Source organism: Xenopus laevis, chromosome 5L (genome assembly GCF_017654675.1).
Source record: "Xenopus laevis strain J_2021 chromosome 5L, Xenopus_laevis_v10.1, whole genome shotgun sequence".
Lineage (NCBI taxonomy): Eukaryota > Metazoa > Chordata > Amphibia > Anura > Pipidae > Xenopus > Xenopus laevis.
In genome coordinates, this window is record NC_054379.1 from 37,241,774 (window position 1) to 37,258,691 (window position 16,918).

A 16,918-nucleotide genomic window follows, 5' to 3' on the forward strand; every position below is an offset into this window, starting at 1 on the left:
TGTAAGTACTGACCCTCCCTCCAAGAATCATCCCATTCCCACTATTAGCAATGGCTGCCAGAATTTTGGGCAACTGGAACTACCCATCATTTGTATGTATGACCATAACAAGCTATAAATAGGTCTTTTTATACTTAAGTGTTTCTTTAATCATGGCAGTTACTCATAAATGTGTATGGAAGCCCCAATATCCAGTAAAATACTTTAGTGCACAGCTGGATAATCTTTTACCAACAAGCAGGATATGGATTACCTCGTTTAACATCATTTCTGGTGTTTTTGGATTAAGTAAATATCCATTCTATGAATATTGCATCTTATGCAAAGGTAATCATAGATATTCTCTTCTGGGTTTTGTACAGAATATAAGCTTTTTTTAAACTGATTTCAACCCTAACTATATGCTTTATGGTTATAAAAGGAGCTTGCCCGTATGTATGTAAACTGATTCTGTAGCAACTTCTGAAATTAGGGTTTTATCCACTAATATCTGGTCAAACAGGAAATTTGATGTAGGAGGGAGACTGGATTACCACTTCTAATTACAACAGAAGATTTCCTATTATTTGCAGAAGTGAAAGTCTTCTGGTTGGCATCCAGTTTCAACAAAAGCAATCATAGAAGGCTCCCACATGTAAAACCAGAGGAGCAAGAGATATTTTACACTATACACAAGAGGGATGAGCTGCACTTCCACTAACATTTGTGACATTATCAGTGTATTCATTATATATAACGACAGGTGCTGTGCTTCAGCTTCCCTCTGTAAGGTCAATGTACTTTGCGACCCAACCTTCCCTTTCCAATGATGACCCTGACTCCTGTAAGCAACCATAGTACAGGTATGGGACCTGTTATTCAGAATGCTCCTGACCTGGGGCTTTCCGGATAATGGGTCTCTCTGTAGTTTGGCTCTTCATACCTTAAGTCTACTAGAAAATGATTTAAACATTAAATAAACCCAATAGGCTGGTTTGGATTCCAATAAAGATTAATTGTATCTTAGTTGGGATCAACTACAAGATACTGTTATATTATTACAGAGAAAAAGGAAATAATTTAAAAAAAAATTGGATTATTTAGATAAAATGGAGTCTATGGGAGATGGCCTTTCCGTAAGTCAGAACTTTCTGGATAACGGGTTTCCGGATAACGGATCCCATACCGGTAGTACTAAATGCTCCTCCTGTATGTAAACCGGATGTAAATATAAGAGGCAGGGGAACAAGTTAAAGTGTTATATTGGTCAACACAGTAGAATCATCAGAAATGTAGCCAAACAAATAACATTAGGAGGCTGTAAGTTACAGAAGGGACAAAGAAATTTGAAAATACATGTAGCAAAACCCAATGTAATGGACCAAAGCAAAGCTCTTATAGGCTTCAAGCATCTGTACCCCAGCCAATCAGTGATTTGCAGAGCCAAAAGCAAGAAGACTTTAGGATTTATAGAGGGAGCAATAAAAGTCAAACATTTTGCCCCAGATATGTGTAGGGATCATTTACAAGACCCCAGGCAAAAGTGCAAGAGCTCTTTTGTTCTGCATCTGGCTGTGCTCTATACCTTGCACCAGAGTTGCATAGCACAACAATAGTGACCAGCCCTGTCATTACTGCCTGCTATAGGGCAGGGCAACATTGTGACCTGCTTCCACCTCCACTCCCTAACTTGCACATGTTACGTAGGAGATGGATAAGGGAGATACCTAAATATTACCAGTATCGCCCCTCATGAATACACACTACAGAACGCAGGCAGCCCTGTATTCATAGATCATGTGCATGGTTCTGTGCTCCTTTGGGCAACGTTGAGCACTCAAAAGAACTCACCTGTGAACAAGAAGAACCTGTTGAGAACTCACCTGTGAACAAAAGTTGCATCTTGAAGCATATACGTAACAACTTCTCAAGTACAGGGCTTGCTTGGCCATTGTAACTTGTACTTAATTTGACAACAAGGTTGCAGCTGAAGCAAGATGTTGTATAACTGCTGTTACATATTAAATGAAAACTAAATAAACATATTTTAACCTTTTAAACTGCTATTATGCTACCTCAGCCCTGTCCTTTGTCTATAGTATAGCTTTTTATTTGTAAAAAGTGTTCTGTCATAAGTAAGTATTTCAACTATATAATATACAGACAAGCTATAGTGGCCGATAGTGGAGATGCATTGTGCACCACATGGAAAATGACACAGTTATAACCAGGTCTCCCTCCCACCACCAATTTGCTAATCCCATCTGCTCTAGCCACTATAGATACCATTGTGTCTTTAACACCTAGACACCCATTTCCCCAGTCACCATTAGTACCACAATTTGTGCAACCATCTTGTTTTGGCACCTGGAGCAGAAATTACCCTCTGAACAACCAATCATGAGCTATAGTTTAGCTTGTCCAAGCATCAATAAAGTTTGGCTATGTACATTATAAATATTTGGAATAACTTTACCTTGAGTACACTTTTGGTTCTAATTAACAAAAAAGCTTGACTAATTGGAGGTGTTTGCTCTACAAATGAGACCACATCAATAACTATATGCAAGGTTAATGAAATGTTTTTCCTTAAAGGGATTCTGTCATGGGAAAAAAATGTTTTTTTCAAAACGCATCAGTTAATGATGCTCCAGCAGAATTCTGCACTGAAATCTGTTTCTCAAAAGAGCAAACAGATTTTTTAAAATATTTTATTGTGTAATCTGACATATTGTCCGTTTCCCAGCTGTCATGTGACTTGTGCTCTGATAAACTTCAGTCTTTTTACTGCTGTACTGTAAATTGGAGTGATATCACCCCCTCCCTTTCCCCCCAGCAGCCTAACAACAAAACAATGGGAAGGTAACCAGATAACAGCTTTCCCACACAAGATAACAACTGCATAGTAGAAGAAATAGCACTCAATAGAAAAATCCAGGTCCCACTGTGACACATTCAGTTACATTGAGTAGGAGAAACAACAGCCTGCTAGAAAGCAGTTCCATCCTAAATTGTTGGCTCTTTCTGAAAGCACATGACCAGGCAAAATGACCTGAGATGGCGCCTACACACCAATATTACAACTAAAAAAAATCCACTTGCTGGTTCAGGAATTAAATTTTAGATTGTAGAGTGAATTATTTGCAGTGTAAACAGTGTAATTTAAAAATAAAACAATACACCTGGCAAACAGATATGGAAGGTTTCTTAAGAGTAAGTGCAAACAGCTTGTTTGGATTCTCTACCAAGAAAGGTGGTAAAGGTCGGAATGGGATGAACCTGTGTGCATTTTGTGTGAAAACTCTTAAGCGATTATTTACCAAAGAGAAAAAAATGTGGAAATTGAAAAAAAACTGGCACAGTCAGCCTTTATTTGCTGTAAACTGTTGCCTAGATGCCCTTATGTTGTTGTCTGTATCACAGATAAAGATAATTATCAGAATGAATTCTGCTGAAATTTAGGGGTTAACCTTAAATTTTTTTCTAGCACCAGCATATTTGACTGTTAAAAACAATCATTTTAATAAAATAGATGTTTTAATGGATGTGCAGGTAAACCCTGCTCCTTCTTTTCTTTGTTTCCTCTATCAAATAAAGACCAATCCTACCATGCAGGAATGGGATTCCTCATCCCAAAATAAATTATCCAGAAAGGTTCCAAATTATGAGAAGGTCATCTCCCATAGATCATGAAGCCTATGATTAAGGGAGTTACTCCCGAAACGCGTCAGGTGATGTTGGTCAGTGACCTGTTGGAATAAACCACCTTTTTCATTTAACCGGAGAGCCGCCTTTCTTTCCTTCGAGCAAATATTATTTCAGTGGGAACGCTGATGGCAGAGCACCCGGAATACAAAATGGAGCTACATAAGAATAACATGCAGGGGGGGAGTTTGGAGCTGCCTAAATTGCTTTCATCTCCCAAAGAGCCCACTTTAAGCTTTAAATAATTTAAATTTTTAAAAAAGATTTCCTTTTTCTCTGTAATAATAAAACAGTACCTTGTAGTTGATTCAAACTAAGATATAACTAATCCTTATTGGAAGCAAAACCAGCCTGTTGAGTTTATTTAATGTCTAAATGATTTTCAGAAGAGTTTATGGTACAGTGATCTAAATTTAGGAATGATACTTTTTTTGAAAACACCTAGGTCCCAACCATTCTGGATAATATATTCTATTCCTGTGCTAAAGGTTAATTTACAGGTTAACTATCTTTTGCCTACTTTTAGGGATTAATTACAGGGCACATGACTTTTCATCGAATTTTTTTTAACTGCATGCATCTCTTTCCCCTTTAATATACATAGGCAAATAAGCATTCAGATTCAGTTCAGTATTTGGCCAAATCTTTCACAAAGGATTTGAGGTTCGGCCAAATCCTAAAATAACGGATTTGGTGCAACCCAGTGCAAACTGCAAAAAAGTAGTGCAAGCACACCTTCAGTAAATGAGCCCTAAATTAGTGATGGCGAATTTGGGCCAAACAATTTGCGAAATTGCACCAGCATAAAAAAAAACGGACGCCAGGGTCCGCAGCAGTTTCGGGAATTTATTTGCCGGCCGTGAATCGCAGGAATTCGCAGCGAATTCTCGCCTGGCGAATAAATTCGCCCATCACTACCCTTAATGTGTAATTCTTCTAACATAACTGATTAACATTTTAATATTTTCAATACAATGCTTGAGCAACAAGTATGGTAGCTCCCATGTATAAGAATAAACTTGAAGATTACAAAAGCTTATTGCTCAGATTAACCTTTGCCAACATATTTTTCTTGGCATCTGAAGGGAATATCAACAGGCAATAGCTGCAATTTCAGTTATATGACTGAGACATTTATATATGGGCCATATTAATTTTTTAATTATTTTCTTGCATTCCGTGCATTGTTTCCTACTTAGCACTGTCTTCTAAGGCACTTAATTCAAAGCCATGTTAAACTTTCTTTTGTTTTAACCTAAAACAGCTTTAAATGACATCAATATAACTGAACATGATATATCTGATTGGTACCTGGGACAATACCTGCATAATTAAATTTCCTCTCCCTCCAGTGCCTGGAATATATTGTAATCGTCAGAGCCAAACAATAAACCCAAGCAATTCCAATGACAATTATCCTAAATGAAAGTTATTATTTTGCTAATCCCAGGAACAGCTTGCCACGAGAGATTTGGGTCTTTCTTTAATAATGTAAAGTTAATACGTAGTCCTCTTGTAATTATCTTTATCAGAAGGCCCTTGTTTAATCTGCATGTTTAGCAGAAAAAGGACCAAATCAAAAAGAGATCTGCTTTAGAGCAGTTGATGTAAGCTGTTTGTAAATCGTTTGCATAAACAGATGAAGCTGGGAATTGCAATCCAGGTGCAAGATCTGGAATCACATAAACTGATGCTATTAGGGCGCATGCAGTATGGGGTTATACAACACAATCTTTCTATTTCTTTACATGGTGAGAACACATGGCTGGAGCTTGGAGGTCTGACCTGTGGCATTAATGATTTCATCAGGGGTGATTTCAGTGCAAGTAAAATGAGCTTAGATCTACAACAGATTTTGGTAGTAAACATTTTGATCTTCCTCTGCAGAGTATACAGTATGGTTGTCCGACCTACAACCTTGCAGATGTTGAATGAATATTCTTTCGCTGTAGGCAGAAATGCTGAAAGTTGTGGTTCAACAACAGCTGGAGGACAGCATGATGCTCCTACTTAGTACAGACTCCATACAAGGATACGGAAGCAATATTATTATTCATGGACAGAACACCAGGTTTGTCCTTAATTAGGGGGCCACAAACCAAAATAAGCAGGCATACCAGAAAGTGGATGGAATCTTAGGTAGATCAGAGCATTACTGGGTAAGGTCAGAAAGGTTAGATTGTATTTGTACAGGTAGAAATAATACATATTTTGGGAAGCTGTATTTTTTTACAGGTTCCAATATGGGACTCTGAAGAAGGTGAAAAAAATTTAATAAATTTGAATTGCTGATGCATGTGCATTTTTTAGGGTTTGGATTCTGTTCGTGGATTTGTCCTAATCTGAATTCTGCTGAAAAAGGCTTAGAATTGGCCAAATTCCAAACTGAATTCCCAATTTGGTGCATCCATACTCCTTCCCACTTTCTATCTGTAGTATTATTCAATGCTTGAAATCTTGCACAAAACAGTTTTGACCAGATCAAATTTTGAAAAGATTATAATTGGAATAACATTTCTAATCAATGCTGGTATTCTTAGGGGCAGATTTATCAAGGGTCAAGTGAATTCAAGGGAATTTTCGAAGTAAAAAATTTCGAAATTTGACGTAATTTTTTGGATACTTCGACCATTGAATAGGATACTACGACTTCGACTTCGAAATCGATTCAAAGTACCATTCGATAATCTAAGTACTGTCTCTTCAAATTCAATACTTTGCCAAATTAAACCTGCCGAAGTGCTATATTAGCCTATGGGGACCTTCTAGAGCAGTTTTCTGTTTTTAAGAAAAATCGTTCGATCGATCGATGAAATCCTTTGAATCTTTCGATTCGAAGGATTTAATCGTTCTATCGAACGATTTTACTTCGACCGCAGGATACCCAATTTCGCTGAAAAAATGATATTGAATTCGATATTCAAAGTCAAAGTATTTTAATTTGATGGTCGAATTTCGTATTTTTATCTTCGAAATTCGACCCTTGATAAATCTGCCCCTTAATGTTTTTAATATAAAAATGGTATCTTTGCTGTTTTTGAATGCTTTCAAACCATCTCCATGAACCATGAATAATCGTAATCTCCTCCAAATTGTCTCCCCAACCTGAACAAATCAGTGATGCCATTTCATGTTCCAAAATATATATATAATGCAGGGATTGACAGCACTCCAAGGAAATACATCAAGTCAATAATTCAAATGAAAGTGGAGATTTATTGGTGATCCAACGCTCTGCACAGAAGCCTTCGTCAGGGAAAGAAAATATATATAAAAAAATATATAAAAAAATATAAAAAATATATATTCAGTTTTATTATTGTGTTATAAGGGTTTAACCACTTTCCTGGCTGTTGCTCCAGGGTGGCGCATATGGACCTTAAATGTTGTTCATTAAACAATTTTTCTACTGCCTACCTTGTTATATTCAAGTTCACCTGCCTGAGCTTAGATGTATCACACATCTTTGGCCTCTGAGCCCCAACTAATTAGGTCTTTGCCCTGTGGCCATTGGTACCTTAAAGTGTCCCTGGGTTCTATAGCCCATTTTACTGAACAATTTGAACTATACACTTGTTCTGCAGCGCCATGGTGGGATCAAGACTTAAGCTGACCATAGACGTTCATATTTTACTCTTTGTACGACGAAAGGTTACCCAAAGGTATTTGTCAAAATAAAAATCTTATTTTAATATATATCACCAAACCCCCATGACCACAGAAAATGAAGATGTCAAAATATCTATTAGATTATATGTACTAGAGCAGTAAATGTCCCATCTGAATTGTATTTCAGTGGAACTCTTCCTATACTGAGTACATATACTTTGCATGGACTCGTTTGTCCCAATTAGTCCTGCATGGGAAAATAAAGGGAACTATGGACTCATTAGCATGCTCTAGGATAGATAATGTTTAATATTTAAATAAACAATGCATTACATTAGAACTTTGATTTTTTTGGAAACATGAAAAAATAACTTTTTATTGTCAGTTTTTGTTTAATTAATAAAATATCACAGTATTTAATATTCAATAGAATGAGTCTGAGTATGTGAAAAAATATAATGGGCTGACTTTAACCTGGGTTAAAAAGAGAGAAAACATGAGAATTAAATTGGCCAAATTAGGCCTTCCCTGTGACAAAATATTTTGGTCACCCAAGGGTAAAGTACATTGCAGTTCTAGGGCAGGTCACCTGAGTTGCTTCGGGGTTAAACAAAATCCTTTCCTTTTCTGCTGGTGTTGGTAATATTAGTACCCCCCGTTGGGGTCTGGTAGTTATGTGTCAGAATCAATCAGACATGAATGAAAAGGAGGAGTTTTAACTCGCTGTGTTAGGTCTCTATATGCCATTCACTAATAGACAAAAGGTCTCCTCAACAGATGTAAAGTTAAGTGAAATCTGTCATTCTGGACGAAAAAGGAATGACCACAGGGAGCTGGCTGGGGAGGAGGGAGGGAGGCAGGGGAGGTGCCGTGAGGTTAGAGCCAGGGAATTTATCAGATTGGGGGAGTTAGAAATTAGTGCCAATTAATCCTTTGGGATTGCAAGGGAGGAGGTGGGACCCTGTCCATGCCCTGTGTGCTGGGCATGTCCAATAGATGATTGAGCCTGGGGAGCTACATAAAACCCCACAGAGAGCACTGGACTCTTCCATACTGCAGATCAACCAAGAAGCAGCAAAGAAGAAAGTAGACTTACAAATACTGAGACATGACCGGGCGAGATGACATCTCAGAAGCAAAATCAAAGGGCAAGATCCTGGCACCCAGTGTGGGAAATGAGAAATCGGGGAGGCTCCATGGACCTGCAATGAGATCCAAAGGCTTTGCCATCACTGACCTGCTTGGTCTGGAAGCAGAGTTGCAGCCCCCATCAGTATCTTTGCCCAACTGTGAAGGTCCAGGAGTCAGTCTAGGTGGGGTATCCCTGACTAATGGCTCTCTCCCACTTGGACTGGGCTTTCTGTGTGGCTTTGCATCTCAGCAGCCCCCTGGGACTACATGCCTTCTCCCAACTCATATCCCTTTTCTACAGCCCAGGCCGGACCACCATTATCTCCATACTTCAGACAAGCACAAGGAAAATATTTCAGGTAACATCGAAAGTTTCTTTCTGCACATGACCAAAAGGTTGATATTCAGTTTGGATCGATTCGATCCACTTCAAGCATACAGAACTTGTAAGAAACTATTGTCTTTTTAGATAATTTGTATAAGTTCTATGGTCAACAAACACCACTCACCAAGGTGATAGTTAAATATATTTAATGTGTAAAAAATGTGTTACAGAAAATACATACAAATTAACAGATACCTAGCCAGTCAAATGCTCTATTGACAGCCTACCAAAATAGACTTGAGGAACAAATGGAGTATAGGAATCAGTGTGTGAAAGATGTGTGAATGACAAGTCATGAGTGCACAAATGAAACATATTCAAACTTAATCAATACTGGAATATAACCATTTTTCCAATACCCAATATTTAACAGAACTTGATTTCTTGATCAAGTTTTTTGGTTATAATTATTATTATTATACTTTATAGCAATTGTTTTTTTCTGATTCATTCATCAGCGACTAAGCCACACGTAGTATATTTTCATGGATTCTGTACATGAACATTTCTATAGAGTTTAGTTGATGGTGGTTGTAGGCGGCTGGCAGACCACAGAAGGAGAAAGTTACAGGGAGAGAATGGAAGGCTTGTGAGTGAGCTGTCCAGCTTAAAGGAATCTTTGGTGGTGCTGAATATGCACTTGGACATCCCTTTCTCTTTTCTTAATGCACACTTGGTAATCTCAGCTCCCTTGTTAATGACCAGATTTAGAACTGGCTCTTGTTTAAGTTGGTTTTTGGAATGGAAGTTGAAATCAGGGAGGTGTATTACTCTTTTACTGCACAATGCAACTTTTTTATAATTGCTGTTAACTGTTTTATTAATAGATGATGACAGTATACTGGGAGATAAGAATGACCTGAAGGCATCCAGCGCCCAATCAAAAAGAAAGAAAAGAAGACACAGGTAACAAAAATGCACATTGTTAGAATATGTTATTTTAGTGAAGATTCTGGGACCTGGAAGTAGTTGCCAGCAGCTAGATAACAACCAACTAGAGATTCACGCTCAATGATAATAGTTACTCACGATAACCGCTCTGTAAGTTAAAGTGTAAAACAAAAACTTTTACCCTGAAGAGAATGTTATATATATATATATATACCTTAATCCGTATCTGGATAAAAAACTGCATATTATTTGGCACAGAATATTTCAAAAATATCTGTCAATGAATTTGTAATTTTTCAAAGAAATGTTCCTTTTTTCCTTTTCTGCAACACTAGCTGATGAGAAAGTGAGGATGTTATTTGCTCAACGTAATAGCTCAACGTGTGCTTTTTCCTACAGGACTGTGTTTACTGCTCATCAGCTGGACGAATTAGAAAAATCTTTCAATGAAGCTCATTATCCGGATGTGTATGCCAGAGAAATGTTAGCACTAAAGACAGAGCTCCCTGAGGACAGAATACAGGTAGACTGATCTTTTTAATCTTTAATCAATCCTGACAAGATGGCCATGTTAATTATGATTTTATTGATAAAAGTTGGTTTCATTTTTAAGAACATGTTCCAAACTGTTGCTTGCCCCTTTTTCCATGCCGCACTATTGAAGTGCATGATATGGAATGACAAAATTCCAATATCTAAGCTTTCGCCTTCTGAAGAGAAGCTGTTTTTCCCTCAATTTTATTAATTTGAGATTTATATATTCGTGTTTTTTTTAACATAGAAGGTAACATTCGTATTTTAAAATATGTATGTATGGGTATGAAGCACAGATTTAGCAGAGATATTTTGGAAAGCTTCATGATGAGAAGAGGAACCTTTGTGGAACGTTTTAAGAAGAGTGCCCACTGATACCATTCTGTATATAGGCAGAAGTCCCATAAAGCATTACGTCCTAATATATCTCAATGTAAATATCAGGAACTTTCAGATAAACATGTTGCAATATGATATGTGTAGCAAAGTGTATTATGAGCATTTAGAGGACTTTATGGAATCACTTTGGGAAAAAAAACTATATAAAAAGCATATCTGTTAATTCTGAGTCCCATAGTGGGATTTACAACAAGTGCTTAAGGCACAAAATGTTTCAACATTCTTAATATATTGATAATTAAGTCGAAAATGAAGCCCCATGCAATTCTTTCAACCTGTTCAATAAACAGTATACATTCCATATGGGGGCAGATTTATCAAGGGTCGAATTGAATTCGAGGGAATTTTCGAAGTAAAAAAATTCGAAATTCTAAGTAATTTTTGGGATACTTCAACCAACGAATAGGATACTACGACTTCAAATTTACTTCAAATTAGATTCGAAGTTAAATAGTTTGAATATTCGATACTGTCTCTTTAAAAAAAACTTCGACTTCGATAGTTAAACCTGATGAAGTGCTATATTAGCCTATGGGGACCTTCTAATGCATTTTTTTAAATCTTCACACATCAAAGTAATATCGTTCGATTGTACGCTAAAACGATTTGATCGTTTGATCGAATGATTTTACTTTGATCGTTCAATGGCCAAATTCGGTAAAAAAATCCTTCGACTTCGATATTCAAAGTATTTTAATTCGATGGTCGAATTTCGAAGTATTTTAATTCGATGGTCGAATTTCAAAGTATTTTTTACTTCAAAATTCGACCCTTGATAAATCTGCCCCATGTTGTTGTTCATGTAGCTCCTATTACATTGTGCTTAACTCAAATAGAAATAAAGGCTAATTGCTAATACTCTGTTTCTTTTTGCAGGTTTGGTTCCAGAACAGAAGAGCTAAGTGGAGGAAGCGTGAAAAGTGCTGGGGCAGAAGCAGTGTTATGGCAGAATATGGTCTCTATGGAGCCATGGTGAGACACTCCATTCCTCTACCGGAATCCATTATCAACTCAGCCAAGAATGGACTTGTGGGTTCCTGTGCTCCGTGGCTTCTCGGTAAACACTTTTTACATTAAAGATTTGAAGTGATTAATTATTAGAAACAATAATAGAGAGGTTTGAGTCTCTAGCTAGATCTGGAGGTTTATATACTAACATAAACACTCCTCTTCCTCAGTGGTGTAAGACACAAATAACACAATAATGAGACATTTGCTTTGATTGTGCAGGGGAGGGCAATATGTAATTGATTGTCAAACGTGTACCTTTGTTACTCAAAGAGCCTTGTGATGTTTCTAAACATGAATGTCTACTCCATGGATACAGTCTCTATGCAACCGCACATTATTAGTTGTAGTCAACCTATATGTCCAGTGACAGAGTTTTATGTTCTGCATGGATGATATATATATATATATATATATATATATATATATATATATATATATATAGATATATATATATATATATATATATATTTTCATACTGAGTAATTACAATCAAACCAGGATAAAATTTGACTATAGAAAAGTAATTTTTAGCAAATTTTTAATTTTGTCCCAAATTATTTCACTGAACGTTTTTGTTGCACAAATGCATCTTTTTCTTTTCTGTGTCAATAAAACTGGCAACATTGTCACTAAGTATGGGCATTGCTTTTCTTTCTGTCTTCCCAGGGATGCATAAAAAGTCTGTTGACATCACCAGTAAAGTGGACGCCGATGACCTGGTAACAGAGCGTTCCAGGGGAGAGTCCCAGGTTCGTGATTTCACAAACCCACATTCAGAATCCCACAGAAGCCCACGGCATCACAGCCACTCAATGGACATTTCAGAAGAGAGAGCCATTGATCTCTCAAGCACCGCAAAACAAGAGAACCAATCTAGCGGGAGACACAACTCTATTAGAGACAGTCAGAGCGACTTTACTGACAGTGACCACTGAACGGGGTGGCACTTAGGTCGGATGCCATGACCAGAAGTTGGTAATGAGAAAAGAGTGGGTGCAGAATGGAAACGTTTTGTGCCGCTGATGATAAAACATCAAACAATCATGGACACTAATTATTGTAGAAATATTTTGATATTACCAGATTTTTTAAATGCATTTTTTTTTTTTTTTTTTAAAAAAGAGTTTTTTATTGAAAGAGTTTTCAGGTCAGAGATCAGTTTATTGGTGAATGATATAAACAGCTATGAATTAATTAGTTATAGAATAGAATAAAATAGCAATAGCATATTGAAGGCAATAGTTAATGAAGGCTGCTGAATATCATTCAGTATATTTGGACGAATGGAGGGCAACTGTCTGTACATAACGGCAAAGAGGACATAGATCAGAAGGGGGGGGTCTCTACAATGCAGGAATACAACAGTTTCACAGACACTTTCTCAATATGCCTGTGTAGCTCCAAAAATGCATTGTCATTAAAAATATCAGTTCTGGTTCCTTTCCACATGTATTTATTGTGCTGTTGCACTAGGTCTCCCAGAATTCCCTACATCTTAATGATAATAGTTGTACAATATTATGTGCCCTTTGTACTTTTATTTCTACTCTACTCCCACCTATTTCAATCTATTTTCCCATGGCAGGTACAAAGGAGATGTTTTTTTATTCTCTACATCTTTGACTTTGCTAAAAATTGCAGTTGAATAATAACTGGTTTTGAGTAAAGGTCTTCCTATAACACTATAAAAACAAAAATACTTTTATATTCCGCAGCTTCTACGTGTGCTAAGGATTTTTTTTTTACATTTTTTATTTTAAAACATCACTTCAACTGGCAATTCATTTTCTAATACTAATATAGTGATTATTAGGATTCTGGAATTCCAGTGAAATCATAGAGGTTAAGATCTAGAAAGAAATCCGAGTGCATAGAGTTAGTGCTCAGCGCAGTTAGAATATACCATTTTTTTTGCCCCATAAGTGTGTGCACCTAGCAATTTGAACTGAATCAAAAATAAAATGTGATTAATAACAATTATATATTTAAAATAAAATAAGGGCCAGAGAAAGATGTTGCATTGACATAATACATTCATTCCAGCTCCTGTTGTTATTTTGCTTTTTCCATTAAGCTTATATAACAGGTGACATAGGTACTGTGACTTTAAGTGAGTGCAGTTTGCAAATGTTATATACAGTATATAGGATATGCACTACTGTTCCATCTCATCTGTATGTTTTATAGAAATCATTGTTTCTATTTCTAGTTCTAAAAAAAAATCTATATTATGTAAATAAATCATAGCAGATGTTTTGTTAATAAAATATATTGTAATAATGTTGGGCTCTTTTCGTAGCCTTTTCACGGTTATGTCTTGAACAAGCACTTTGGTAACTGGGATTTACCAAAATAATGTTTGGTATATTTGATCCTATATTTATTATTATGTATAGAGCAATAAAACTTTTCCATGTGTAACGTTTCCGTGCTGAAATCTGTTTTGTTGTCAGGCAGTGTTTTTCAAAAATGGCACCCAGCAGTAATGAATTTGGACATCTGTTGGTCTCTGTCAATGAAAATATACACCAGCGATATCACTAATTCTTCATTAGCCACTTATTTCCTATTCTCTCTCTTCCTTCATGAGGAATTCCTCATATTTATGCTGCACACCCTAGAGTTTTTGGAGATACAGGTATAGGACCGGTTATCCGGAATGCTCAGGACCTGGGGTTTCCTTTCTGTAATTTGGGTCCCTGTACCTTGAATCTACTAAAAAATGTATCAATTGAATTGTTTTGTCTGCAATAAGGATTTATTCTCTCTAAGTTGGAATCAAGTACAAGGTACTGTTTTATTATTAGAGAGAAAAGGAAGTCATTATTAAAAAATGTAATTAGTTTATTAAAATAGAGTCTACAGGACTCCTGTAATTCTGGAGAACAGGTTTCCAGATAACAGATCCCATGCAGTATCTAAATATAACAAAATAAATAGATAAACTTCATGTCTAAATTGTTCTAAACTGCCTTTGTATCTATCCAACTCCCTGTTGTATACATAGGCTACTTCTACCCATTAGGGTAAGGCCACACTGGGCGTTTCGGGGAGATTTGGTCACTCTGCAAAATGAAAAAAAAAACGCTGGTGCTAATCACATGCAGCGATTCGTTTTCCAAAGTCGCCCGAAGTACCGCCGCATGTGATTAGCGCCAGTGGTTTTTTTTTTTTTTCATTTTAGCAGGCGTAGAGTGAGGGAAGGCGTTTGGGGAGATTGGTCACCACAAAGACAAGGCGATTAGTCGCCAGGCGACCAAATCTCCCTAAAATGCCCAGTGTGGTCTTACCATTACTGATGTTTTTATTTTCTGTGAGATTTGTCATGGAAGAGAGGCTACATCTACAATGTCAGAAGTGGAGAATCTAAATAACAATTGAGGGGGCTCCTTGGGATGTTGCAGGATACACAGTAACATAATAATGAATAAATAGATCAACATTCTATATTAACTTTTATTTTTGTTATGGGGAAATTGTAGATTGCCGTGTTGGAAACTAATAGACAAAATAACCTTTAGGGATTTATTTACTGAACCTTGAAAAATCTGGACAAAACTTTTCAGGTAAAGGTATTATAAAAGCAAATTAAAACTGTACAGATGAAAAGGCATATAAGAAACCTTATTGGGAATGGAGGCTAGTACTTCCAAAGACATTACAAGCTGACCATCCAATATATAGTGCAAGTATGGGACCTGCTATCCAAAAAAATTCAGGACCTGGGGTTTTCCAGATAAAGGATCTTTCTGTGGCTCTCCATACCAAGTCTACTAAAAAAAATATGTAAACATTAAATAAACCCAAATAGGCTGGTTTTGCCTCCAACAAGGATTAATTATATCTTAGTTGGGATCAAGTACAAGCTACTGTTTTATTATTACAGACAAAAAAGGAAATACATTTTTAAAATTTTAATGGGTGGAAAGTAATAAAAGTCGGTAATGGAAATATATCGTAAATGCAAAAAATTATGCCTTTGCACAGACAAATTTAATATAGCTTTTGCAAACCCGGAAACTGTTTAGCTTCCACTTCTGACAGCGGAAGAAAGTTTATGAATCTTATAGTTTGTGCCAATGCGTAATGAATGTAATAAAACTTCTTACAGAAAAAGTTATGTTGCTCCAAAAGATTAGAAAACCTCCAAGCACTTCTTAACAGTGCGCAATTAAACAGTTTAAGGAAGAATATGAAATTGCGATATGTGAATTTTTACTCTAATTAATATTTGTTCTTCTCTTTGCGATTTTTATTATATTCCCCCATAATTATTTGATTAATATGGAGTATATGGGAGATGGCCTTCGGAGCTTTCTGGATAACGGATCCTATACCTGTATCCATTTTTGGGGTTTTAGGTAAATCAAAATTTGATACATTTTTATATTGTTGTTAGTTGGCTAGTAGCACAAATAGAGAGAACATTGTTAGTTTAGCTGTGTTATTACCAGACAACAGGACAAAACTCCACAATCGACTGCTAACGTCTAGTTAAAAAGACACAAGGAAAGCATAATTAGACAGTCAGAACAATGCAGGCGCTCAGAAACCTTTCCAGCTGAATCTTCTAGCCAACTTGTAACTGAATAAAGCACAAATGGTTTATTAATTGAAATCTGGGTAATTCCCACTTGGAATGAATCCCAATACAGTTCAGCACATGGCCTGCATACTAATAGACTGACCCCTCTGCCTTTGGAATTCTTCAGTTCCACAATAGCAATACAAGACAAGCAAACACAATAAATGAGAGGTGTCCTGTGTTTCAGGTGCATCCGTGGGCTCCTAGTGCAACACCTGGCACTGTATGAAGCAACATAAGGCACATTCTCCCACACCCATTCTCAATGAACAAACCTTTCTGAGCATTAGACTAGTTACATGACACAAACAATCACAATATTTAAATTTAATATGATTTAATGTGTGAACAGTCATTTAGCTACAAAATCCCAGTAGTAAAACGTAACATATTTACACTCAGTTATAGCAATATAAAGAAGGACAGGACAGTCTGCATCTGGCACAGTCGCAGAAGAGAAGGGTGTCCCCCAGTCCCCTCGACTCTGCTACTGGATATAGCAGCAAGTGTCCAGCAAGCTCATGGGGTTTAAAAGCAGCTGCTTTTGAATGAAGTGCAAAGAGTTGTCCCCATCCTGCACATACAGGAGGGGCAGCACATGTGTGGGACTTGGCCATTACCTGGCAGTTGTTAAGTACAGGGCTATGCTGCATTATTCTCTTTGCCTTGCCTCACATGAACCATTAGGT

General features: G+C 36.7%; 1 protein-coding gene across 1 annotated transcript; it reads left to right on the forward strand.

Annotated features, from left to right (window-relative positions):
- Nucleotides 1-8,401: 8,401 nt before the first annotated feature.
- Nucleotides 8,402-12,579, forward strand: vsx1.L (visual system homeobox 1 L homeolog). The gene is given in 5 exon segments (NM_001096722.1): nucleotides 8,402-8,783; nucleotides 9,637-9,715; nucleotides 10,100-10,223; nucleotides 11,510-11,690; nucleotides 12,311-12,579. Coding segments are annotated over 5 exon segments (1,035 nt in total).
- The last annotated feature ends 4,339 nt before the right edge of the window (nucleotides 12,580-16,918 follow it).